The 26211-nt window shown below is 46.8% G+C and overlaps 2 protein-coding genes and 1 long non-coding RNA gene across 7 annotated transcripts in view; 2 read left to right on the forward strand and 1 right to left on the reverse strand.

Moving 5' to 3' along the window:
• The window catches only part of SVOP (SV2 related protein), an 86587-nt gene extending 77999 nt beyond the window's left edge, over positions 1–8588 (forward strand). For 2 of the 5 annotated variants that reach the window (XR_010836884.1, XR_010836885.1), the window contains 3 exons: positions 2112–2201; positions 3592–5185; positions 5670–8588. Coding sequence is in view for 3 of the 5 variants with exons in the window: in XM_059040328.2 (XP_058896311.1) it covers positions 2112–2201; positions 3592–3798 (297 nt within the window). In the remaining 2 variants the exon portion in view is untranslated. Of the gene's footprint in view, positions 1–628; positions 1278–2111; positions 2202–3591; positions 5222–5669 lie in introns of those variants that run through there. The other 3 variants (XM_059040328.2, XM_067015176.1, XM_067015177.1) reach the window with 2 other exon arrangements.
• Positions 8589–10580: 1992 nt separating this feature from the next.
• On the forward strand, positions 10581–13313 carry LOC136792704 (uncharacterized). Its single transcript, XR_010836886.1, has 2 exons — positions 10581–10838; positions 11440–13313. It is a non-coding gene; the product is annotated as an uncharacterized lncRNA (long non-coding RNA).
• DAO (D-amino acid oxidase) lies at positions 10648–24307 on the reverse strand. Its single transcript, XM_059040329.1, has 10 exons — positions 24114–24307; positions 22623–22737; positions 21295–21371; positions 20582–20647; positions 18550–18604; positions 17217–17321; positions 16183–16265; positions 12725–12842; positions 11953–12051; positions 10648–10779 (listed from the first exon to the last, which is right to left on the reverse strand). The coding sequence occupies exons 1-10, from the start codon at positions 24305–24307 to the stop codon at positions 10648–10650; spliced, it is 1044 nt and encodes a 347-aa protein (XP_058896312.1).
• Between the last annotated feature and the right edge of the window lie 1904 nt (positions 24308–26211).

Below are 26211 nucleotides of genomic sequence, written 5' to 3' on the forward strand. Positions count from 1 at the left end.
GGGCAGAGAATGAGGTGGGGAGGGGTAGAGAGAGGTTCTGGAGGGGAAGATGGAATACAAGGAACACAGGACCTATGGACCTGCTTTGTTCTTTTTAATAGCCGCTATACTATACTGTTCTGTACTGTACTATATGGTAATCTAGATACTATATTATTATGTACAATCCTTTACTATACTATATAATATATATGCTATATATCAATATTATATACTATACTTTGTTATAGAATATATATACTTTATATTATATAATATACTTTATTATACTATATCATATATATTACATACTATACTATATAGTATAGTATGGGCAAATCATAATTTTGTAACAGTTCTCCTACCAATGGATATTTGAATCATTTTCCAACTTTTCACTATTATAGTGTGGAGGTAAACAGCTTTACCTATCCTTGTGAACATGTGTGGTTTCTTTAGAATAAATAAGATGTGCAATTTCTGAATTAAAGCCTATAATAAACATTGAGAAAGATTGAAAAAAAAATCAACCTCTAAAATGTTGCCTGAACTTACACTCCATGCAACAGCATCTCAGAGTGTCCATTTTCCCACACTCGGGGATTATGGGTTACTTGTTTTATATTTATTTTATCTCATCTTATTTTAGACAGGGTCAAAGGGAGGGAGAGGATAGTATGTACCAGGTGCTGTGCCAGGAGAAGAAGCCATCTAGATTGTCCCTCAGGTCTACACAGCACTCCAGAGCCCTCACTTTGAGTCATCATCCTGAGCCCTGCTCCCTCCACCCCACCTTCCAGGCCCAGCTCCAACACTGCCTCCTCCAGGAAGCCCTCCAGGATCCACACCCCCAACTTCATTTTGCCCTCAGTGTCTGTGCACCTCTTTGGTATTTTTAGTCATGCCACCTTGCCTGTCCCCCAGGAAGACTCCTACTAAGGCTCCCTATGGGCAGGGCCTGGGTCTCCTACTCTGTGACTCTCATCTGGCCTAGTGTCCCCTCAACAAAGCCTTGTGGATTGATGCTGGAGCATCCCAGAAGAGTACCAGGAGAAGGTTGCCTGCCCTGCAGGGACTGGGAGGCCCAAGGTCTACAGGGGCAAATACCAGGGCTCAGCAAACTACGACCCGCGGGCCATATCCAACCTGCTGCCTGTGTTTGGATAGCCCAAGAGCTAAGAATGGTTTTTATGTTTTTAAACGGTTGAAAGCAAAATCAAAAGGATATTTCTTGACATGTGAAAATTATATGAAATTTAAATGTCAGTGTTCAGTAATAAAGCTTTACTGGAACACGCCACAGCCCTTCACGTGCTGTTCTTGTCTACAACTGCTTTTGTGTTACAGGGGCAGAGCTGAGTAGTTGCTGGAGACCAGATGGTCCACAGAGCCCAAATTATTTACTCTCTGGCCCTTTAAGACAAAGTTCGCTGACTCCCGGCTTAAACTAATCCAGCTGGCTATTCCTAACAATGAAGAATTGGTTCAATAAATGATGATTGATCCAAATGATAGAATCCTGTGCAGCCAATAAAAATTATGCTACTGGAGAAGACCAAATATGGACATGGGAAATGTCTGCAGTCTTTTTCTAAGAGGAAAAAGTCTTCAAAGCAGCATATACAGAAATATTTAGTGGATGACATTTATACCACCTCTAGGATTTGGCTTAATGTAATTTAGGAGGGGAAGGAAGTGAGAGAGTATGATTGAAACTAACACAGGTCCTCTAGGCTTGGTCTAGACGATTGATTACACCATTCTATTTTAGTCTGTGCTTGAAATTCTCCGTGGTAGAAAGAAAAAAAAAAAAAAAGGAATTTAGTATTTATTCATTTGGATATAACCACCCAGGGCAGGGAGGACCCCCTTCCTAGGTTCCCACCTCCAGCTTGGCCTCTTGCCCTCCTCATCGGTTAAGTTTTCTGTCCCCTTCGGGGTGAGATTTCCCACCCTGCCCTGCTACCCCTTCTTGGTATCACCAACCCCTGAGGGATTGACCCTAATTCAGGCCCACCTGCCCCCGGGGGCAGGGTGTGGAGTGTAGGTTGGGATTCCCATCATTCCCGATCCAGAGAGGAGGGAGGGGCCTGCGTTTTCTCAGTGCGGCCACTTTGGCGGCTGTGTTTCAGGTCTACCCCACGGCGACCCGAGCTCTGGGCCTGGGCACCTGCAGCGGCATGGCAAGGGTGGGCGCGCTCATCACCCCGTTCATTGCTCAGGTAGGTGTCACCCCAAATACAGAGGGGCTGGACGTGACAAAAAGCCATTGCGTGGCAGGCTGTTACTGTACCCGGAGCCTCTGCACTGCCCTTGATGTGCATTACCTGATCTCATCCTAGCAGCCCATCCTACGAAGAAGTATTGCTTGCAGATGAGAAAACTGAGGCTCAGAAGGGTCAAGGGACTTGTCCAAGGTTGCACAGCTGTGAAGTAGAGGAGCTGGGAATCAAACTCAGGTCTTTCCGATGATTTGGCCGAAAACAATTTGGATGAGAATAAACAGGCCACCATGCCTTAGTGGGAAACAAATGTCCCAGTCCCTGGTTTCTAAGTTGGATGATTTGGTGTCGTTGCAGAATTTTGCAGCTCTTTGTGTCTTGAAGCATTTCTTTCCTTTTGGGGGGAGGCTGTTTGGGAATCTTTTTGCTTTTTTAATATCCAATTCATTTTTTCCTGTTTTTATCACTTTTAAAAAAATTGAGGTAAAAGTCACCTAACAAAATTAACCATTTTCATTCGGGGAATTCCTTGGCTGTCCAGTGGTTAAGACTCCACGCTTCCAATGCTGGGGTCCAGGTTCAAACGCTGCTCGGGGAACTAAGATCCCACAAGTGGTGCAGCACAGCCAAATAAATAAATAAGATTTAAAAAATAAAGTGAACGATTCAGTGGCGTGTAGCACATTCACAACGATGAACAACCACCATCTCTATCTAGTTCCAAAACATTTTCCTCTCCCCAAAATAAACCTCCGTATCCATTTAGCAGTCACTCCCCAGCTCCCCCTCCTCCAGCCCCTGGGAACCACTGGTCTGCATTCTGTCTGGATGAATTTGACCTCTTCTGGATATTTCATGTAAATAGAATTTCCAACACGTGTTTTAGCCAAGTCATTCTGTCCCGGTACCGTTGTGTTTGGCCATTGTACGTCACTGTTAACTAGCACTGGTTGACAGCTTGCAATGTGCCTGCGTGGTGTCAAGTGAGGCATCTTCTCATTGGGAGATGGCTACGGCTTTTCTGCCCGTTCCGGCAGACGAGGAAATGAGGTTTAGCTCTGCTGCGTGATGTGCCCTGGGACGTAAAGCTAGGAAGTCAGCAGACGTGCTGCTTTGGGAGAGAATAAATAGACTCTTGAGCCTGATGGAGTCTGGGTTCAAACCTCAGCCCCATCCTTAGTCTTTTTAATCCTCTTTGAGCCTCAGTTTTTCCCTCTGTAAAATGGGGGTGGAGGACATACCTGATAAAACTGTCGTGAGGACTCCATGGGAGTCCAGTGATAAAGAGGGCTTACAAGAGGGCCTGGCGTTCTCAATATTATCTGTATGGTCGGTGGTGCCTGTGCGTCAGAAGGGATGCTCTCACCGGCGTGCGTCTCCCTCCCCCCAGGTGATGCTGGAATCGTCCGTGTACCTGACGCTGGCGGTTTACAGTGGCTGCTGCCTCCTGGCTGCCCTGGCCTCCTGCTTTTTGCCCATTGAGACCAAAGGCCGTGGACTGCAGGAGTCCAGCCATCGAGAGTGGGGCCAGGAGATGGTCGGCCGAGGGGCGCACGGCACAGGTGTCGCTAGGTCGAACTCGGGCTCTCAGGAGTAGTGACCGATGGGGGGCTGAGCTGGTTTTTGAGGCTGTAGAGAGCGGGGAGCCGCTGGAGCCCGGCTGGGGCACCGATCGTCACTGCCCACATCAAGAACTCACCCAAGGGTGCCACCTGGACCAACGAGGTTTTGTGTCTTGACTGTTTGCTCATATTTATCAAGATCCGTCCGGGGATGGGGAGGCATCTGCTCTGGGGGGTTCTCCGTACGTGTGTGTGGAGGTTTGTTAATAACCTGTGGATCTGCATGGGAAAACTGCCACCTCAGCAGTGCCTGGTGACGCCGGTAGCCAGCTGGACACCATCCAGAGTCAGCCGGTCACAGCCTCGGTGAACAACAACCGAAAGATCTTTGTAGATACACTCCAGGCCGGGACCCCTGTGAGATACGCCACTCACCCACTGGACCTGTTCTTAGGTTTCTCCTGCATCCCCGGCTCCAGGCTTTCTTCTTTGAAATTGCAGGTGACCTGGGTGTGGCCTGAGCAGCTTTTTCTTGGGTCTGAGAAATGCTCCCAGGGAAGGGGCCCCTCGCTTTGCCTTCCCAGGGCTGAGTGGCGGAGACTCTGGCCGATGCACATGCATTTGAACTTGAGCCGCGTGCCTCCACCTGGCCCCCTCTTGGAATTGCTGTCCCTGGCTCCAGGGGATCTAAATGTGGCCGTGGGGACAGCTGGGCTTGCCCTAGATGACAGCCTCAGAAAGCTAGTACCCCCAGGAATTGGGGATGGAGGCAAAAGGGAGGTGAGAACCAAGCCCACGACCAAAGCAGGGGCCTCCCCTTTGGAAGCAGCAAAGGTCACGCCAGGGACTTCGTTTCTGGCCCCCTCGTTGGTCAGGATGACTGGTGACTCTTGGGGCAAGAAAACAGTTAAGTCAGGTTTCAGTGCTTTGGAGTTGGAGCGCGGTGGGTGGCCAAATGGACCGAGAAACAGAAAGATGCTCCTCCCAGCCGCCTGCTCCCGTGCGGGCCAGGGGACCAGGAATCCTTCCTCCCTGGATTCTCTGCCGTCCCTGCCGTCAAGGGGTGGCTTGGTCTTTCCATAGAGGCAGCTCCTGGGGTTCCAGCGATGGACCCCACGGCATGGATACCATGGGTAGGGAGGAACGGGAGGGCCCAGATATGTGAAACATGTACATTTTCAAAGAAAGAGAAGGGAGGTCAACTGGATTTGGGGGTTGGCCTCCAGAGGAAGGGCTGATGCTGTGTCTCAGCAGACAACATCCATCTCCAGGATTTGGTTTCCACGAGCCTTTTCCCCGTAATGAAGGCAGGAACCTAGGGAAGGAGAGACGAAGATGCCAGATCCCATCAAAGGCCAGAGAAGACTGACCGTCTGCTTGGAGATATCTGCTTGAAGTGAACATTCTGAGGAAGCCAAATGTGTACGTTCACCTTTATTAAAACATGTTGGTGATGGACGTTGTAGGGGTTGAAGTTTGTTCGTTTGTCACAATGTCCCAGTGATGGTTCAGCTTAACCGTGTTGCCAACTTTGTCCATGTAGGGTAAGCTCAATGCTTTCGTTTGCTTTAATATGACAGTCTTTCCAGCAAGGGGGAAAAGGTGCACAGTTGGTGGCCAACTTTGAGTCTGTTGGAAGCAACACTTCCTTCTAATGGTGTGGAGGTCACAGTGGGTGACTTCTTCAGGCCCAGGTCCTAGATTGACTGCAAATCATCCCACATCCCTGAATATATGTACTGCAGCCCTCTAGGCCCAGGCAGTCAGAGCGGGCAGCTTGGCAGAGCTTCCTGTCTCTGACACCCACATTTCCCTGAACCATGAGTGGCTAAAGCTCTAATTATTTCTGGTCTGCTGAGCTTTCCTGGGTAACTAAGAACCTATGCTTGTCTTTTTTGCCTTCCAGCTGGCCAGACACTGCCGGATGAGCAAGTCCACTCGCTTCACCCTCAAATAACCTGGAGGACCTGGGGGCTGCAGTGGGGAAGGAGGGCTTGGTGGGCAGAGATGTTTTCCGGGAGCTGGAGTAAAGAGGCTTGTAGTTGTGGGTTTTCTCTTGTTGAGAAAATGAAAGGTGAAAACTCTTGGCCTTCTAAATTGCCTGCCCTTTTATAAAATCGATATTGTTGAATGATACAAGAGCTGCCACAAAAGTTGCCCAAACCTCTGAAATGCGTGAGACCTTTAGCTGAAGACCTTTGTATCTAATTTTGAACTGTCCAAAAGCTCCCCTTTTCATTACTGGAAATGTCATCTGTTTCTCTCAGTGTTAGGAAAGATTTTAGAAAATGGCAAAAGATGTTCAATGTAGCCAGGGTTATATGGTTTCTTTCTTTCCCTTCAAGTATGCTCAGGAATACATAAATGGGATGTGTTGGCAGTGAGATAAAAGAGTATCTTAGAGATGGACTTTGAAATGAATATGGATATGCATTATTTTTAAATAATGTTAAACAACAGAGAGGCTTGAAGGATAAGATCATCCCTTGGTTACTACAGTAAACATCAAAGGACTGGGATAACCTTGAGCTGCAAGCAACAGTAAAACCTACCAATAGTAGTTTAACCCATTAGAATATTAATTGTTCATTTGACAACAAGCCCAGAGTCAGAGAGTTCCAGGGAAGGTTCAGCAGCTCAACAATGTCATCAAGGACCCAGCTTCTTTTTGCCTTTCCTCTGTACCGTCCTCTGCATGTTGCCCATTGACCCTATGTGTGAAACCTCATGGTCACAAAATAGCTGCCAAAGTGCCAGGCATCAACTTTTTTTCAAAGATGTTAGAATGGGGAAGAAGCAGTCACAAAAGGTTTTCTTTCTAAAGGGTCTGTTGTTTTTGGTTGGAAAGGGAAATCCCGCAGCAGATTTACCATTGCTTTGCATTGGTCAAACCTGGGTCGCATGCCCATCCCAGCATGAGCCCTCCCCTAGGGCTGGGGAAGGAATGGCCTATCTCCCACAGCCTCTTGAACACAAAATTGAGATTCTGGTAGAAGGAAGACAAGTGTGGTGGGATGGGAAATAGTTGAGAGAAACCTTGACAGAGTTCTCATCAAGGCTGTTTTAGTTGCAAGAAATAGAAATTGTACTCAGATTAATTCAAATCAAACAGTACAGCTTTAATATAAGACTGGGAACAGTAGTTAATTTCCTGGGGACTATAAATGCAGGAAACGGAAGTGTGAGGAACAACAGGAAGAGGGGAAGGTTGTGGCAGAGTATGGGACATAGGGGGTGGCTACTACTCAGCTCCAGCTGATTTTGTTGTAACATAGAATCGCCTGATTTTCAAGACAGGAATCTGGATTCTTATGTGTAGTCTCCAAATTTTAGTATGTTAGATCAATTTTTTAAAAATTTTATTATGTTGGATTGTTTAAATTTTTAAATGTGTGACTCCAATAAAATTCACATGTAGGCCAGATTTGGCTGCTGGGCGACCAGTTGGCAGCCTCTGAAAGATTAGAAAGATCGCTGAAATAAATGGAACGGGGACCTGGAGAGCCACCAGGGCCTGAGGCAGCCCTCTCTCTGGATCCGTGGCCCTGGTTTCTGTCCCTCTCTGCAGACTGGCTTCCTATTGACCCCTCATGGCTGCTGCATATGTCTGACTGTGCATATGGCTCGGGCTCACCAGGGCTCGGCTCTGCAAACACATCTGACTCAGCTGTTCCGTGTCCCACTTCTAAAGTCTCAGGAGAGAAAGCTGATTGGCCCTGTTCAGTGTTGGTTCCAATCCTGGTCCAATCAGTTGGGTAAGGGAGGGGTGGGATGAAGAGGCACGAACATGGTAGCTTTGGCCATGACAACTACTGGTGGCACAGACAATGGTATGCCTAGAACCCACAGCAGCACATAGGTAAATTTCGGAGTCTGTTCATTATAACTCTATTTTGGGTCATGTCATGGCATGTGGTCAGTATATGTGGAGTATCCACCGTGTATCAGCATGATATTTAACAGTGAGGATGCGAAAAAGAATTGAGACATGGTCCTTATCTTCATGCACTCACAGCGTAGTGGGAAGAACGTAGATGGGTGGGACACAGGTTGATATGGGCGCTAATGGAGGGATGCAGAGTATTGTGGGAGGCACACAGGATGCCAATCCCAAAGCTCTAGAACATTCTGAAGCACCTTCCAGCTCTTCAAAGATTCAGTGGTTACAGCCCGATTTAGTCACCGTTGTTGGTACTTTACTATATTCTGATTCCTTGACATTTGAACATCTGGATACATCACGTATAATCCTTCTAAATTAATCAAGAATATTTTGATGATGAACCACTTCCAATACCCCTACCCCCACCATGCCAGAGAACAGAGCGCTTCCCAGATTCATCAGTAAGAACACAGTTCCACCCGCAATAGCATCAAAAAGGATAAAACGCTTAGGAGTGAATTTAACAAAAGGAGTGCAAGACTTTTGCAAACTACAAAACATTACAGAAAGAAATCAGAGATCTGAATAAATGGAGAGACATTCCATGACCATGGATCAGAAGACTTAAAATTGTTAAGGTGTCAATCAGTACTCTGAAAATTAACCTTATAAATTCAACACAATCCCTGTTGATCCCAGCTGGCTTTTTGGGGCAGAAGTCGGCAAGCTGATCGTAAAATGCATATGGAACTAAAAGGACCCAGAGTAGCCCAAAAATATCTTGAAAAAGAAGAGTAAAGTTGGAGGACTCACACTTCCTGATTTTAAAACTTAACTACAAAGCCACAATTAATCAAGACAGTGTGGTCCTTGTACAGCAGAAACTAACACAACATTGTAAAGTAATTATACTCTAATAAAGATGTATTTAAAAAAAAAAAAGACAGTGTGGTCCTGGCATAAGGATAGATATACAGATGAATAGAATAGAAATGAGAGTCTAAAAATAAACCCATACATTTATGGTCAATTGATTTTTGACCAAAGTTCCCAAACAATTCAATGAGAAAAGATAAACTTTTATAAACTCAGCAAGCGGCCAAGAATTCATTGTAAATATGGTTGTAGATCACCACTGGGGGAGGAGCCAGAATGTTAAGTGAAGAAAAATGAAGACATCAGGGCAAATGTCCTACAGTGCCATGTGGATTGCAGAATTTCCCCATGCTCCTTCTATTCTGAATTTTGGAATGGAATCAAGAGGAAACCACATTGCAAAGAGGTCTTTACCATTTACAAAAAGGAGGGTCACTTTGGGTCTGAATAGAGACTTTCCTGGCCATGTATTTTTGTGAGTTCACTGTGTCCTGGGCCCTGCAGTGTTCCTGCTGACAATTAACCTCGACCGGTAGGGGTCGCTTTTCCTGGGGAATTTTAGGATGGGCTATCACTTTAGTCAGAAATGGTGTTCCACTCCAAGCACCAGGAAGTGTCCCTGACTCCAGTCTGGTGAGAGTCCCCTGATCTTGGCCCAAATGTGGCTGTGAGGAGGAGAGACCCGGTTCCTTTACAGAGTGTTTGGAGAAGTAGTTGGGGAGGAGGCCAACCGATTCCTTCATAACTATATATTCCCCCCCAACCTGGGATTCAGTGTTTCATGGTGGTTGAAAGTGAGGCACTGGGGCTTCCCTGGTGGCGCAGTGGTTGAGAATCCGCCTGCCGATGCAGGGGACGCGGGTTCGTGCCCCGGTCCGGGAAGATCCCACATGCCGCAGAGCGGCTGGGCCCGTGAGCCATGGCCGCCGAGCCTGCGCGTCCGGAGCCTACGCTCCGCAATGGGAGAGGCAACAACAGTGAGAGGCCTGCTGACCTTGTATTGCCTCTCTGTGCCTTGGTCTTCTCACCTACGAAATGGGGGTGGTGGGGGTAGGTTGTAAGGGATAAATGAGTAATGTTTGTAGGAGTTGAGCACCGGTAGCCAGTTAGAACGCAAAAAATTATAACTATAATACAAATAATAATTGTTATTATTATTAGGGCAGGAATTCTAAGCTCTTGGCTCTTACACCCTGCTTAGCTTAGGGCCAGCCAAAATCTTCATGGCAGATGCTCCACGAGGAGCCCATCAGGTGAAATGACATGGCTATAGATGGCATGGGCCAATCAAGACCTCTTCACAGCACATAGGGTGTCACTGGTCCCAGATGCATGAGGAACACTGGGCTCTGGTTTTTACCAAAGCCCCGGAGGGGTAAAAATTCACCTCAGAGGCTGAGGCAGATAATTAGGGATGAAGATGCTAAGGTGCCATGTGGGCTCATTCAGAGCTCTCAGAAACCTCTGGAAGCCTGTTTGCTATCCCAGAGTTTGCTAGCCAGCAGGTAAGGGACACGTTCAATCTGCTTGGTGAATTTAGTCATCTATAAAGGGGTTCCTTTGGGGATGACCCCCAAGGGGTCCTCCTCAAGGGTTACATAGTGTCCGTGGGGCCGCTAGTGGGCAGCTGAAGCCATTAGGAGTCCTGGATGTGGAACAGGCATCGCATGTTGCTAGTTCAATGGCTCTCCTCACCTGCCTTCTCTATACCCCAGTCCGATATATAAATTCTGGCCGTGAAATCGGATACCGGTTACCTCAAGTGAATTCCGTGGCCTTCGAGAACCAAGGCTGCAACAGCCTCCATCACCCAGATCTCCCTCACTCGGGGCTCCCTCACTCAGAGCTCCTTCGCCACTTGGATATTCTGAGTTTTCCTTCCTCTGAGGACTCATGGGATAACAGCCTCCAGCTGTCCTTAATGTCAGGCCTGGAGAGGGTGGAGAGACCTCAGCCATCAGAGGGCGCAGGACTCTCCTTCAGGAACTGACCTTGTGGTTTCCTCTCACCTTGTGCTTCTTGCAAAAAGGAGTCGGGTGAGTGGGGGGTTAACGACGGGTGCGATGATTAGTTGGCTGAGGGGAGCAGGGAGTTTTTGTGGGGGAGGCGGAGGTCACCGGCATCTTCAGAGGTGGGATGGTGGCATCCTGAGCAAATTCCTTTCTTCCAGGATTTTCCCAAACATCTTGGCCACCTCCAGGGCACAGCCCCAGTGGATGGTGAGCCCATAGCCTCCGTGGCCATAGTTGTGGATGACCTGGGAGAGGCAAGAGAGAAGGTCCCTAGAAGATTCAGGAGCTTCCTGAAGTATCCTAGGTAAGCCTGGTGGTACCAGAGCTCCTCTTGGTACCATCCCTGGTGGGATGTGGGAACCCCTGGAAGGGTAGTTTGGGGAGTGTTTGGGGAGTTGGAAGTCAACACCCTAGACTCCTCTTCTGTTTAGGAGGCAGACCTGCTTTAAGCACTCAACACAGAAAAAGTAGAATCACCTGGAACTTGAGGTCTGAGATTCCCCACACCACATCAAATTATTTGAAGTTCCTAAATCACTTTCCTTGTTCCCATCCTGCTCCAGACAGGATGTTAATAGGTAGACTCTTCTACCCACCAAAGAAAAGAAGGGGCGCTGTATGGATGGACCCTGGAGAGAAGCAAGACGCCAGGGGTTTTTTTCAAAGCTAAAACCATCAGCAGGGAGTTCAACTCTATATGTGACTCTATATCCAACCCCACTGTCATACACACACACACACACACACACACACACGACCTCTCTACAGACAGACACACAGCCCTCTATGGACACATGACACATACACAAAACTCTTCGATACACCCCTCCTCCAAAGGATCAGAATAAAGGAGGAAGGGTGACCTAGATTCCTTCAGCCCAGGACAACCCCTGCCTTTTCAATAGGCCAATTCCTACCCCATGAGAGAGGACACGAGAGGGGAACCCAGAGAGATGATGGAGCAGCCACAACGTGGACATCTGGGAAATGGCTCTGGACTCAGATTCAAACCACATTCCAGCCTTGCCCCTCACCACTGGTCTGATGTAGGCAAGTTGACTTCCACTTCTGGGAACCCCAGTTTGCTCATCTGAAGCATGGGGTGAACAGTCCCTATTCCAAAGAGCTGTAGGGGAGATTCAGTTAGGTCATTCTTGTCATGGACACAAAGTAGATGCTCAATAAAGTCCCCTTTTCCTTCTATTCGACCACAGGCTCTAGCAAATCGAGGCACTGCCCTCTAGGTAAACTTGAGCAGGCCCTTTACCATCACTGAGCCTCAGTTTCCCCATTTATAGAGGAGGGGAGCTTAGCCACCACTGCCCCCACCTGAGGTCAGCATGACTGTTCCCCCGAAAATGCCAGAGACTTCTTAGGAGTTGGGGGATGGCATTGCTTTCCTTGCCAGGAGAGCATACCTCTGTGTTTGAAGATCCAACATGAAGCTGTTCTCTTTCTAGTCGAACCTGGGGGCGTACGGGCCGGAAGCCAGTGCATTCACTAACAATTTTTGCATCCTGGAAAGAAAATTGTTGGTAATTCGTCTCTGGATTTTTTTTTTTTGATGCCATTTTTAGGCAATAGAGAGTTAACTTTTGGAACTTCATTACCACCACCACCACCACCACTATCACAGTCACTTTTGTTAATTACCACTAAGATCATCACCACCTTTATCAGCCACCAACATCATTACTATACTACTACCATCTCACCACCAGTTCTATCAACTATCCTATCTTTATCAGTCACCGTCCCCACCAGCCACCACCATAATATCGCCTCATCACCATCATTATCACCACTCTCAGCATCTTCATCACCATCACCACCAACCACTACTTCCATCCTTGTCTTCATGACCATCACTATTGTTATCACCACCAGCAGGCAATTGTGAAAACTGAGATTTCTGCAACAAATACATCTATTCCTTGTGAAGACAGACTAAGGTGTTTAAGGGATGTCATCTCAAGAGAGAGCAACTCTTAGCCATGACCAGATAGGTTTCATCAACCCCCAGCAGGACTTCTCTGTACATTGTCAAATTCTGGTATAATCCAGAGTCCCTTGTTGGAATTATTTTGCCCAGTTATCCCAGTCACGATATCTTCCCATCTTCAAGTGTCCTTATGATCATCAAGCTGCTAGGATCCTGGTCTAGGGCACTGATATCTCTCCCCACCTTACCTTCAGTGTGGGCTCCAGTCTGCAGCAGCCTTCCCAAATGGTGTTGTGGTCCTGGATATTGTTTGTCTCACTCCAGTTCCCCAGCTGGAAGATGCCTCCAAGAGTCACTGCCTGGATCCTTGATAAAAGTGGGCAGGGTCAAGGATGAAGGAAAACAAAGCCTTTGAGATAACGGGGGGAGGGTCATTGCCATGCTCACCCTTACCACCATGTTTGCCTAAACCAACTTCAACATTATCATCCCACAGGTATCAAAAACAAACTTATGGTTACCAAAGGGGAAACATAGCAGGGGAGTGATAAACCAGGAGCTTGGAATGAACACACACACACTACTATATATAAGATAGATAACTAACAAGGACCTACTGTGTAGCACAGGGATGTGTAACCTATTGTGTAGCAATAGGTTATTGCAGACTACTCAATAGTCTGCAATAACCTATATAAGAAAAGAATCTAAAAAAAATGAACATATGTATATGTATAAATGAATCTCTTTGCTGTATACCTGAAACTAACACAATATTGTAAATCAACTATACTCCAAAAAAAGTAAAATATTAAATAAACTTAAAAAACATTATAATCTCTGCTAATAATACCGTCAAAAAGAATAAAATACCTAGGAATAAACCTACGTAAGGAGGTAAAAGACCTGTATGCAGAAAACTATAAGACATTGATGAAAGAAATCAAAGATGACACAAACAGATGGAGAGATATACCATGTTCTTGGATTGCAAGAATCAATATTGTGAAAATGACTATACTACCCAAAGCAATCTACAGATTCAATGCAATCCCTATCAAATTACCAATGGCATTTTTTACAGAACTAGAACAAAAAATCTTAAAATTTGTATGGAGACACAAAAGACCCTGAATTGCCAAAGCAATCTTGAGGGAAAATAATGGAGCTGGAGGAATCAGACTCCCTGACTTCAGACTATAATACAAAACTACAGTCATCAAGACAATATGGTACTGGCACAAAAACAGAAACATAGATTAATGGAGCAGAATAGAAAGCCCAGAGATAAAGCCATGCACCTATGGTCTACTAATCTCTGACAAAGGAGGCAAGGATATACAATGGAGAAAAGACTGTCTTCAATAAGTGGTGCTGGGAAAACTGGACAGCTACATGTAATAGAATGAAATTAGAACACTCCCTAACACCAGACACAAAAATAAACTCAAAATGGATTAAACACCTAAATGTAAGACTGGGCACTATAAAACTCTTAGAGGAAAACATAGGAAGAACACTCTGACATAAATCAGAGCAAGATCTTTTTTGACCCACCTCCTAGAATAATGGAAATAAAAACAAAAACAAACAGATGGGACCTCATGAAACTTAAAGGCTTTTGCTTAAAAGCAAAAAACTATAATCCGCAAAGGAAACTATAAACAAGACGAAAAGACAACTCTCAGAATGGGAGAAAATATTTGCAAACAAATCAACGGACAAAGGATTAATCTCCAAAATATATAAACAGCTCATGCAGCTCGATATTAAAAAAACAACCAATCCAATCAAAAAATGGGCAGAAGACCTAAATAGACATTTCTCCAAAGAAGACATACAGATGGCCAAGAGGCACATGAAAAGCTGCTCGACATCACTAATTATTAGAGAAATGCAAATCAAAACTACAATGAGGTATCACCTCACACTGGTTAGAATGGGCATCATCAGAAAATGTACAAACAACAAATGCTGGAGAGGGTGTGGAGAAAAGGGAACCCTCTTGACTGTTGGTGGGAATGTAAATTGATACAGCCACTATGGAGAACAGTATGGAGGTTCCTTAAAAAACTAAACATAGAATTACCATATGACCCAGCAATCCCACTACTGGGCATATACCCAGAGAAAACCATCATTCAAAAAGACACATGCATGCCAATGTTCATTGCAGCACTATTTACAATAGCCAGGTCATGGAAGCAACCTAAATGCCCATCGACAGACGAATGGATAAAGAAGATGTGTCACATATATACAATGGAATATTACTCAGCCATAAAAAGGAATAAAATTGGGTCATTTGTAGAGACGTGGATGGACCTAGAGACTGTCATACAGAGCGAAGTAAGTCAGAAAGAGAAAAACAAATATCATATATTAACGCATACATGTGAGATCTAGAAAAATGCTACAGATGAACCGGTTTGCAAGGCAGAAATAGAGACACAGATATAGAGAACAAACGTACGGACACCAAGAGGGGAAAGCGGGGTTGTTGGGGGGATGATGAACTGGGAGATTGGGATTGACATATATACACTAATATGTATAAAATAGATGACTAAGAAGAACCTGCTGTATAAGAAAATAAAATTTTTTTAAAAAATCACTGCAATTGTCATTGTCATTACCATCCAACACCACCACCTCCACCATCACCATTAACATCACTGTCATCATTGTTGTCCCTTCTAATGTACAGCATAGTAATGATAGTTAACACTACTGTATTATATACTTGAAAGTTGCTAAGAGAGTAGATCTTTAATGTTCTCACCACACCCACAAAAAAACTATAGTTACGTGAGTTGATGGATGCATTAACTAACCTTATTGTGATAATCATTTCACAATATATACATATATCAAATCATCATGTTGTACATTTTAAATGTACACAATGTTATATGTCAATTATATCTCAGTAAATCTGGGAAAAACATTGTCATCTCCATCAACAACTCATCTTCACTACTGCCTTCTTTGCTACCATTGATATATCACCATCAATCACATTCAGCATTTCCACCACCACCATTAGCATTGCCATTGATACTATCATCTCCGCCACACGACTAACATCGCCATTGAGGCAGTCAGCACAGTCACAACATTAACATGGCCTCTGAGACTGTCGTCTCTGCCATATTATTAAAAGTCATCATTGATAAGTGTCATCTTCATCAGCACCAACTGCCACCCCCAACTCCCACTCATCACCACCATCAACACTGATCTCCTCTTCTGTAACAATACTATCTCCACTACCACCATTCCTCTATCCACATTATCACCATCAGCCCCATCACTACCACCATTATTGCTATTCACAACACTGCTGGTGTCACTGCCATCACATCCACTACCTTTGTCTCCAGCATCACCACTACTGTCATCCCAGATTATGTTCAAGATAGAGCCAGGAGCCCAGGGGAATTCCCTGGTTGTCCAGTGGTTAGGACTCTGTACTTTCACTACCTAGGGGCTGGGTTCGATCCCTGGTCGGGGATCCCACCAGCCACACGATGTGGCAGTTAAGGCTGAGTCCTGCCTTCCCAGAGGTTTAATGGCTCAACCTCACTTAAAAGTATTGGAGGAAAAAACCTGAAAAGACTTCAGAAAGAGCCCTGGAGCAGGCAGCAGGGGCGTAAAAAGAGCAGGAAGGTGCTCCCTCTTCTGCCCTACAATATCAGATTTTTACCCGGGGATGATGTACGGGGACTTATAGATGCCTCTCTCTGGGTCATGGGTGATGATGAAGTGCTTCATCCATGGGGCATCCACCTGTTGATTGAAGACAGAGAAGTCTCATCAGAAGAGTTAAATCAGTGGGATCCCATCGCCTGCTCCCCTCTGTGACCAGATGTTCTGACAACAGTGGCAAAGTCATTCCTTAGCCCTCCAATGACCCCTCTGTCCCAAGTCTGCACCAGACTGCTTGCTTTTGTAGGAAGAGCTGCCCTGATTGAGAGCCACCCCAGTCCCTGAAGCATCACATTCTCATCCACAGAAAAGCCCAACACGTGTAAATGCACGTACACATTAGCCTACCTCGGGAACACACGTACCTATGAATGCACTCCAGTACTCACATGGGCACACACATGCACACATACCCACAAATAGGCGTGCCTTGGGCACACGCACACATACACAGTGAGAGGTGGTGTGGAACAATGCTTACACACCTGGGCTCTTAAACCAGGTTACCTGTTCTAATCCCAGTTCCATCATTTACTGTGATGTGAACTTGTGCAAGTGACTTAATTCCTCCGTGCCTCAGTTTCCCCATCTGTAAGATGGCGATGGTGATGTGATAGTACCCATCTCAAAGGGTTGCAGCGAGGATCAAATTAATTAACACAATGAAGTACTTGGGTCTGTGTCTGGCACTTAGTAGGCATTCCATAAATGTTTGCTCTTTTTATTATGGCAGGCATATGCAGCTTCCACATATGGACAAACACACACACGCACGCGCGCGCGCACACACACACACACACACACACACACACACACACATGCTTTACTATTAAGAAGAACCCCACCCAAGAAAGAGTATGTTTGGGAGGGTCGTGTTGGTTCTTCTTGTTTCTTTAACATGCAAATTCCCTGAGCACTGGGGGGTTCCTCTAACAGATGTCCCCCGATTCAGCCTCTATCTTTGGAGATGAAATAAAGAGTCAGAAACAATCCTTCTGTCAACAAAAGGTCATCCCTCACCTTCAGACTCACCTTAATGATCTGCCCCCGGCCTGGCTGCAGCAGGGGATCTGGTTGCAAAGCCCCAGCCCATACCCCAGTGCAGTTGATAATCACATCAGCGCCTCCTCTTGCCACCTGGTAGCAACCAACAGGACAGGTCGGATGGGAGGGGATGAGGACCTTAGTATCCCTTGCATCCTCCCAGCCTGCAACTCTCTGCTCCCTGTGGAACAGCCAGGAGGGGACTCAGTGAGGAACCCATGGACCTGCCTCTAAATTCCGCTCTGCCATTTGCCTACTGTGTGACCTCAGAAATGCCCCATCACCTCCTCAAGTTTCAGATCAGATTCCTTAGCTATAAAATGGGGCTGGTAACATCTGTTCATAGTGTGCTGTGAGGCTCCAGTATGACTCTGCCTATAAAAGGGTTTGGAAAAGAATACTACAGAAGGGGGAAACCTTCTCGGAACCTTCTAGAAGAAGTCAGAAAGGACACAGAGATAGTCTTCTCCCTCCTTCTGACTCCTTTTTATTTCATTCTCCTGTGTTCTGCTCTGCCAAGACATCTGAGGGAGGCACATTGGAAGCCCCAGCTCCGTGCATTGTATGGGAAGCTCCACAGCTCAAGGATGTAGCATCATGGGCGCCCAAACTCCCAGCCCAGCCCCAGTGACTCCCCTCACAGGTCAGTCCTGGGTCACACTGCTATTTTTCGTGAGCCAGTGTTTGCCACACTGGACTGTGAGCCCCTTGGGATTGAGAACGGTGTCTACGTCAAGTATGTATTCCAAGTGCCCCTCAGGGCTTGACCTAGAGCAGATGCTCGTACACTTTAGTGGCTGCAAGTACAAGAGTCTTCCATGTGCCAAGCACTATTCTGGGTACTGAGATTGAGGTTATGACCTGCCTGTACATAGCCAGTACCTGCTGATGGTAGCTGCTACTATGATTATTATTGATGGTGGTGTCACTTTGGAGGTAAGTCGGTGGAGGGCCTTGACTTTGTAGAAACATCATCCCAGATGTTGGTAAGAAGCAACCAAGCATCTGGAACTTGGGGCTGTGGTACAGGTGATATTGAGAAGAGGCAGCTAGCTCTCTGGCCCTAAAACTCACTGAGGCTCAGATATAGATAAAGCCCCTAATGGCCACCATGATCCCACTATCCCCTTGCTTCTGACACCAACATCAAGGCAGAATGCCTGAGTCCTTCTGGGATTAAAAATAGATCTAGAATCTGGGACAGGCCTCAAAGGGATGCTAGGAGCCTGAGAAGGGGCGCCCCCAACCCTGCAACAGGAAGCAAAGGCCTCCCCTCTTCTCCTCTCTCCCACATCCAGCCCCTTCCAGCCCAGCAACTCACCTCCTCAAAAGACTCCACCTTCCTTAGCAGGAATTTCACTCCTCTCTCAGTTAACCTGGGATGGTCAAACACACACACAAAATCCAGTATTCAGTTCTCTGTCCCATCCCTCCAAGAGGATGGCGTGGGGGACATTTCCCAAGGAACCTTTTGTGGATGTTAGCCCCACAGGAAGCTCCTTGAGAATATGGCTGTGTAGTGCAGTTCCTGAGCGCCTTGATGGACTAGTGGGCCCCGAAATGTCCCTTGGGAAACCTGAGATGGTCCAAGCCCCACGTTGCGCAGATGGAGATGGGAGAAGGGCCTTGCTGAAACTCATACAGTGAGTCTATGATGGGATTAGGACTCAAACCCAGGCCTCTTACTACCACCACCCTGCTTTGTATTATCAAAGGGAATGAGATGCAGGGTGGAGGAGGGGCAGGGTTGGGCCAAAGCCACATTGCTTCTTTATCTGAAGCAGAGCATGAGGAAGGACGTGGGCTGGGGACACCCACACCTCCCTAAATTTCACAGAGAAAAAATGTATGTCACTATTAGAAATATAGTAGAAGCATTAAAAGAATAGGAAGTAAACCATATGCAAGCTAAAGAATAATATCAGGATTATTTTATCCACATGGTTTCCTCAAGATAGAAAACCTGGGAGCATTCTTTCCTGGAAGGGGCTGGATAAGAGTCATAAGTGTCCCAAGGTTAGGAGACATAACCATGTTTTAATACAATTGTTTTCAAACCTGGCTGATAATTACAATCACTCAGGGAACTTCTTACAATACAAACTTCTGAGGCCCACTCCAGAGAATCTGATTCAGTAGATATAAAGTGAGGTCCTGAAATCTATATTTTTAAAAACCTCCCTGAGTCATTTGATATAAGCCACCATCCATTCCAGTTTTTAAAAAATCTTAATAAAATAATAATATATAGGAAATATATGGAGTCTTCCTTAATATGAAGGTATGTGAATATGAATACAAATTATATCTCTCAAGCTAATGTTTGCTAATTTAGAACACTACAAGATTCCTATCAACCTAAGGAACAAGACAGGGACATCCTCTATCATCTGTATTAGTTAATGTTATTCTAGAGGTACAGCAATTCGACAAGAAAAAAAAAATGAGGTATAAAACTAAAAACTGGACTTCCCTGGTGGCGCAGTGGTTAAGAATCCTCCTGCCAATGCAGGGGACACGGGTTCAAGCCCTGGTCTGGGAAGATCCCATATGCCGCGGAGCAACTAAGCCTGTGTGCCACAACTACTGAGCCTACGTGCCACAGCTACTGAAGCCCACGCGCCTAGAGCCCGTGCTCTGCAACAAGAGAAGCCACCGCAATGAGAATCCTGTGCAATGCAATGAAGAGTAGCCCCTGCTCACTGCAGCTAGAGAAAGCCCGCACGCAGCAACGAAGACCCAATGCAGCCAATTAATTAATTAATTAATAGAAATTTTTAAAATTAAAAAAAAAACAACTTATGTTTTGTAGATGATGTAAACATATCTGGAAAACTTAAGAGAATCGGGCTTCCATGGTGGCGCAGTGGTTGAGAGTCCGCCTGCCGATGCAGGGGACACGAGTTCTTGCCCCGGTCCGGGAGGATCCCACGTGCCGCGGAGCGGCTGGGCCCGTGAGCCATGGCCGCTGAGCCTGCGCGTCCGGAGCCTGTGCTCCGCGACGGGAGAGGCCACAGCAGTGAGAGGCCCGCGTACCGCAAAAAAAAAACAAAAAAAAAACTTAAAAGAATCAATCTAATTAAAACTATTACACAGCCATCACAGATTTTAGTAAAGCTGATAATACATACTGTATCACATGTAAAAAGCTTCCCAAGTGGTTCCAACAAGGTGTGGAAGCCACTGTCTTAGTGCACAGAGGTGGTCGGGAACAAGGATAGCTCCCACCAAACCTAAAGGTTTTCGTCAACATTTGGGGTTGGTCAAAACAAAGACAAATCCCATGAACGATCATCCACTACAACCCCGGTCCCTGGGAGGTGCTTTCCTCAAAGCGAAGCTGAAAATCTCACCTTTCAGTCAGCCACTGCAGATACTTCCTTCCCTCCAGAATCAGGCTTGTGTTGAACCAGCCATAGCTAGAGTCACAGGAGGCAAAAGGTGGGAATAAAGGAGCAGAATCACAGCTATATTTGAAGGCTATCATATGGAGGTGGGAGCCGTCACATTCTTTGGGCCCCCAAAGGGTGGAGCAAGGACCACTGGATGACATTCAAGGAGGAAGTGGTTTTCAGCTCGAAGCAAGGGAATATTTTCTATCAGACTAAAGCCATTCCTGACATTGGGGTGTGCAATTGGAGATTAATGTGCATCTGTAGAGAGGGTTTAGACATGGGGTGAGGTGAAGAGAGGACCAGAGAGGCATCAGGCTATAGCGAAAAGAATAGAGGGCTTTGGACTGGGTTGGAATCCCATTCTGGTCACTTGGCTGTGTGCCCTGGGGAAGTGACTTGGCCTCTGTGAAGCTCAGTTGCCTCATCTACCCAATAGGATAGTGTTATGGAACTTCTGGGCTTGAGATCTATGATTCCGTATCCCCTACCTCCCTAGTCTGAGGTGCAGTTTGGGTGGGTGGACTCTCTGAAAGAGCTGGACAGAGCACTGGGAGGCCAGAGTATGGGGCTCTAGACCAGGGATGGAACAGGAAATTTGGTGCCTCCATCTTTTTGACAAGTCCATCTGAACTGTGGGGCCTCAGCTCCTTCACCCATGGCGATAACCTTACCTGTAATCGGGAAACATGTCCAGCTCTCTCGGAGTCAGCTGCCGAAAACCCAGAACTACATCCTTCCAGTAAGGGTCCTTTAGAAGAAGAGAAGGCGGCACAGGGTTGGATGAACATCAATAAGAATGATAATAACAAAAACTTATATGATGTTTTCTGTGTGTAAAGCGCTGTTCCAAGCATTTTACTCATACCAATCCAATAATCTTTACAACAACCCATTGAGGTAGATACTATTTTTAGTTCCATTTTGCAGATGGGCCCATTGAGGCTCAGAGAGGTTAAGTAACTTGTCTAAGGTCACACAGCTAATAAATGGTGGAGCTGAGATTCAAACCCACACAGTCTGGCTTCAGAGTCCATGTTCTTAACCATGATGCTATATGAAGGGTAAGAATAAGGCTGAGGATGAGTGATAGGGTAAGGGTCATAAATAGGGGAGAAAAAAGGGGGCAACAGTGAAGGTCACCAAAGGATGAGAGTGGGAGGTAGCAGTGTGGAGGGTCAGACAACCTGGGGGGAGATTTTGGCCTCACCACTGACCACTCTGAATTCTCTGAGACTCAGTTTTCTTATCTGTATAATGGAGTTAATAATCACTCTTGGAAGGTAACAGATAACGAAAGTAACGCCCTTAGCACAGTGCTATACATTGAATAAGCCTGGGAGAACTGGCATGGGATTCTGGGCACCCAGCCAGCCCACCCCCTCCAAACAACGTGAGAACATCCCCCATGGCTTTGCCTTTCATTCGAGCTGGGTTCAAATTCGAGCTTTGCCACTTAAAGCTTTGTGAGCTCAAGTAAGTTACCCCAATTCTCGGAGCCTCTAGTTTCTCATCTGCAAAAGGAGAAAAATGATAGCACTTACTTCCTGGTTATGATGAAAATTTAATGAGTCATTAGTTATAAAGTGGTTAGGACAGGGCCTGGCACATAGTAAGTACTTTAGAAGTCTGTGCCAGAAGTCTGAGTGTTTTAGTCCATCATGATGGAAAGTCCTGGAACCTCCAGGGGAGCAGGAAACCTTTTGGCTTCAGCGTCAAGTGCCTCCCACTCCAGGATGTGTCTGTATTTCACCCATACCACTCAAGAAGGGCTAGTTTCCCTGGTTCATCAGAAGATTCTTTGGTCTCTGCCAATTTAATAACAAAGTTGAAAATGAAAATGATTTTGAAAGCAAAAATAGAAATAAAGTAAACCTGTTTTGAACACAGGAGTCTTTGCCTAAGAGGCTCAAAGTACCACCCCCCCACACACTCCCTGCCACACCGTGGTCTCTGATCAAGGCTCTGCCCTATGGTTTACGGTCAAGGACTCCTCACTCACCGGAACGGCTTCACGGAAGAGGTTGTAGCCTGAGACTGGGGCGAGGCCCATGTCTGCAGTGTTGGGAGAACCGATGTGGCTCAGGAGATAGTTGAAGGTCTGCTGGTTCCAGTGCCTGGAAGGATCCACCAGATCTCAGTCACCTAATGAAAGCTCCAAGGGTTGGCTTGCATGGGGCTGTGATCAGGTTGGTGGGATGTGTCCAAATCCAGAAATCCACCACGTTCACTCTGCAGTGCCCCGAATGCTACGGGCCTTCCCCCTCCCCAAACTTTCTAATATTTTCCCATTAATAGGATAGAGGAGAGGGGTGACAAAGGATGCTCCATAAACATAGAGAACGGTCTTGTGGTTGTCAAGGGGGAGGGGGTTGGTTGGGGGAGGGATGGAGTGGAAGGTTGGGGGATAGCAGATGTAAGCTCTTGTATACAGAATGGATAAACAGCGAGGTCCTACCGTATAGCACAGACAACTATATTCAATATCCTATGATAAACCATAATATAAAGAATATAAAAAGAAAAGAGTATAAAAAAATGAATGTATATATACGTATAACTGAAGCGCTTCGCTGTGCAGCAGAAATTAACACAACATTGTAAATCAACCATACTTCAAATTTAAAAAAAAAGGATGCTCCATCGTAACTATTTGGAGCCTACCTCTGGCTTGGGACCACGTAGCTGCGAGTTTAAATGAAAGCTTTGACTGCTTTGGGCACTGGAGCCCCGTGGTTCAGGCTCCCTCGGGGCACCCCCCACTGTAAATGCCACAGTGGCAGGCATCACTTACCGCTTCTGAACACTCTCTCTCCCCCCGGGCACACAGCTCAACAACATTTCCTAGACTCCTTTGCAGATAGGTGTGACCATGTGGCCGCGTTCTTGCCAGCTGACCCTCACGTCTCCTCCCAGGTGGTCCTCATGCTGTGCTCCTACAGGCACTGGCCCATGGCAACATCGGAAGCCACAAGGAGGACCGCAGAGCCATGAGGTGGAAGGAAACCGGGCCCCTGAATGGCCACTTACTGATCAGGAATACTGGTTTTGGAATTTATGGGCATGAGAATGAAACTTCCGTTTGAGCTGTTACTCATCTGAGGGTTCCTTTGTTGAAGCAGCTGGTGGTTTCTAAACTGACACGATGACCTCTGCCACTTTGCTAAACTTGAACATCCATCCACCCACTTAGAGGCATTCCTGATGAACAGATGCATTGAACATCCACAGCCAGACAGTTTAGGTGAGGGATGGAGACAAAGCCTCCATCTGTCTGGCACACATGGCTTCTCAGCCTTTCGGCCACGATCAAGTATAGCATCTGTCATGGTCCACAGCAGGGACTTAACATTTATGCGTATTGTCTTGATAGAATGTCAGGCCAGAGCCTTCACAAAGGGTTGTAACTGGTGATGGGACTCCTGAGAGGGAACATCCTCTCTGCAGACTCAGCCCCTCTGGCCCCAGGCCACCCTCTGGGACCCTCACTCACGCCTCCTGTGGGTTGCTGGGCTCGGAGAGGTAGGGCTGCCAGAGGCCGGCAGCCACATCAGTGTTGGTGAGCGGGGTGAAGCGTTCTGCGTAGACCTTCACATCCAGAGACCGCAGGACCGAGTGGTAGCGCTCATGGATGCAGAGGGCGGTGGACAGCCCGATGACGCCCGCTCCAATCACTACCACGTGCATCGTGCTAGCCTGCGGGAAGTCAGGGTTGAGGCATGCCACCACAGCCATCGCTACGATCCACTGATGGCTTAGAAGATGCCAGACACCACCCAGCCCTTTTTGTACTTGATTCCCTCAGTGGCCCTTACACACGGGAAAATTGAGGCACAGAGAGGCAAAGCAACTTGCCTAAGTTCACACAGCCAGTAAGTGATGCAGCTTTCTCTGGGGACTCTCCTCGAATACCCCGTCCCCAGGCTGGGGGCAAAAAAAAAGGGCCCAGCAGAGTGCCTGGCCAGCTGTAGTCTGGTTAGTCTAATGGTTAGGACAGTGGGCTTCAAATCTCAGATCTCAGCTCTGCTCCCTGCTGGCCGTGACTTTGGACAAGATGCTTCTCAAGCCTCAAATTCTTTTTCTGGAAAATGAGAAAAAATAACTCATGCCCTGGAGAGTAGATGGGAGTTTTCCACAAGATGGCAAATGTAAAAAGCTTAACACAGGGTCTAGTGCAGAAGAAGTGACTTCCTGACATTTGCGGAGCACCTACTGTGTGCCAGCCCCTGCACTAAGCGCTTCCCAAGCGTCATTTCATCTAAGTCTCTCACATTCTTAGAAAGTAGGGGCTGGTGTTATTGGCCCCATTCTACAGATGAGGAAATGAAGGCTCAAAGAGGTGGAGTAACTTACCTGAAGTCACACAGCCAGTAAATGGTGCTGCCAGGATTTAATTTTAATTCAAGTAAACTTGATACACACTGCACACCTAGTGTGTGCTAAGCTGGCAGCTAGTGGATGCAGCTGTGAGCAAGTCAGATGCAATGTCTGGCCTCAGAACTCAGATCTTCAGCACATCCCCTCCAGGCCTGCCTTGGAGTGCTTGGTTGGCTGGGTCCTCAGAAGTTTAGAAGACCTACCAGCTTTTGACCTTGAAGCTGCTTGGGCCTGCACAGCAGGGAAATATTCTGCAGGCTCCTGCTAAGGCAGAACAAGGGGACTTTTTGTGCCCGGAAGGGCCAAATTCAACTTTCCCTCCTCTCTGCTCACAGCTCTCCTCCCACAGACCTCGCCTCCTGGCAACTGCAGCCCATGGCCCTGAACGGCAGGACATTCTCAATATGTCCTAGTTTTGTAAAGGGGAAAATGGCTCCAGCCCACAAGAACTGGACTCTGTTGGGGTTTCAGCAGCCAAGTTGGAGATAAAACCAAAAACCGGAAAAGGCTCGTTCTTCTGGGTGATTCTGCTTCCAGACTTGAGCCTGGGCTTAGTTGCAGGGGGACCCTCTCAGGGACCCCTCGCCTCCTCCCCCATTCTTTGCCTCAGGAGATGCAATGTCCTCAGCTGTGAAATAGGGTTAACCCCATCTCATGGGGTCAGCCTGAAGATTAAATGACCAGCCTGGTCAAAGTTCCTGGTACAGGGCCTGGCCTCAATCTGTGATGGCCTCCTTCTGTCCCCTAGCACCTTGAAAATAACAGTGGGAAAAACACTGGTTGTGGAGGAGGGGAGAGGAAGGAGGGAGAGTCAGACCTGGCTTCACTGCCGGCTTGCTGTGTGACCTTGGCCAAGTTACTTCCCCTCTCTGGGCTTTCTGTCTCTGCATATCCTCTGGAGATTTGACCACTTTTGACACTGGCAGTAAGAAAGCAGGAATAGAGGGTTTTCCTGTATTTTCCAAATTCCCCATAATGAACCAGGAGGTGGTGTGGCTTGGAGAGGTGGCAGTAACAGCCCAGGCTGGGGGTTAGACAGCCTGGCTCTGGCACACATCAGCCGTGTGACCCTGGGTAAGTCACTTCACTTGACTGAGCGAGAGGTTTCTGAGCAGGGAGAAAGAGACTTCAGACCGAAGCCATCACATGGCACGTCTCCAATAACAAGGCTGTGGCAAAGCCTCTGCTTAGAAATGGTGGCACATGCCCAAGAG

This window comes from Kogia breviceps, chromosome 15 (assembly GCF_026419965.1).
Source record: "Kogia breviceps isolate mKogBre1 chromosome 15, mKogBre1 haplotype 1, whole genome shotgun sequence".
NCBI classification, from domain to species: domain Eukaryota; kingdom Metazoa; phylum Chordata; class Mammalia; order Artiodactyla; family Physeteridae; genus Kogia; species Kogia breviceps.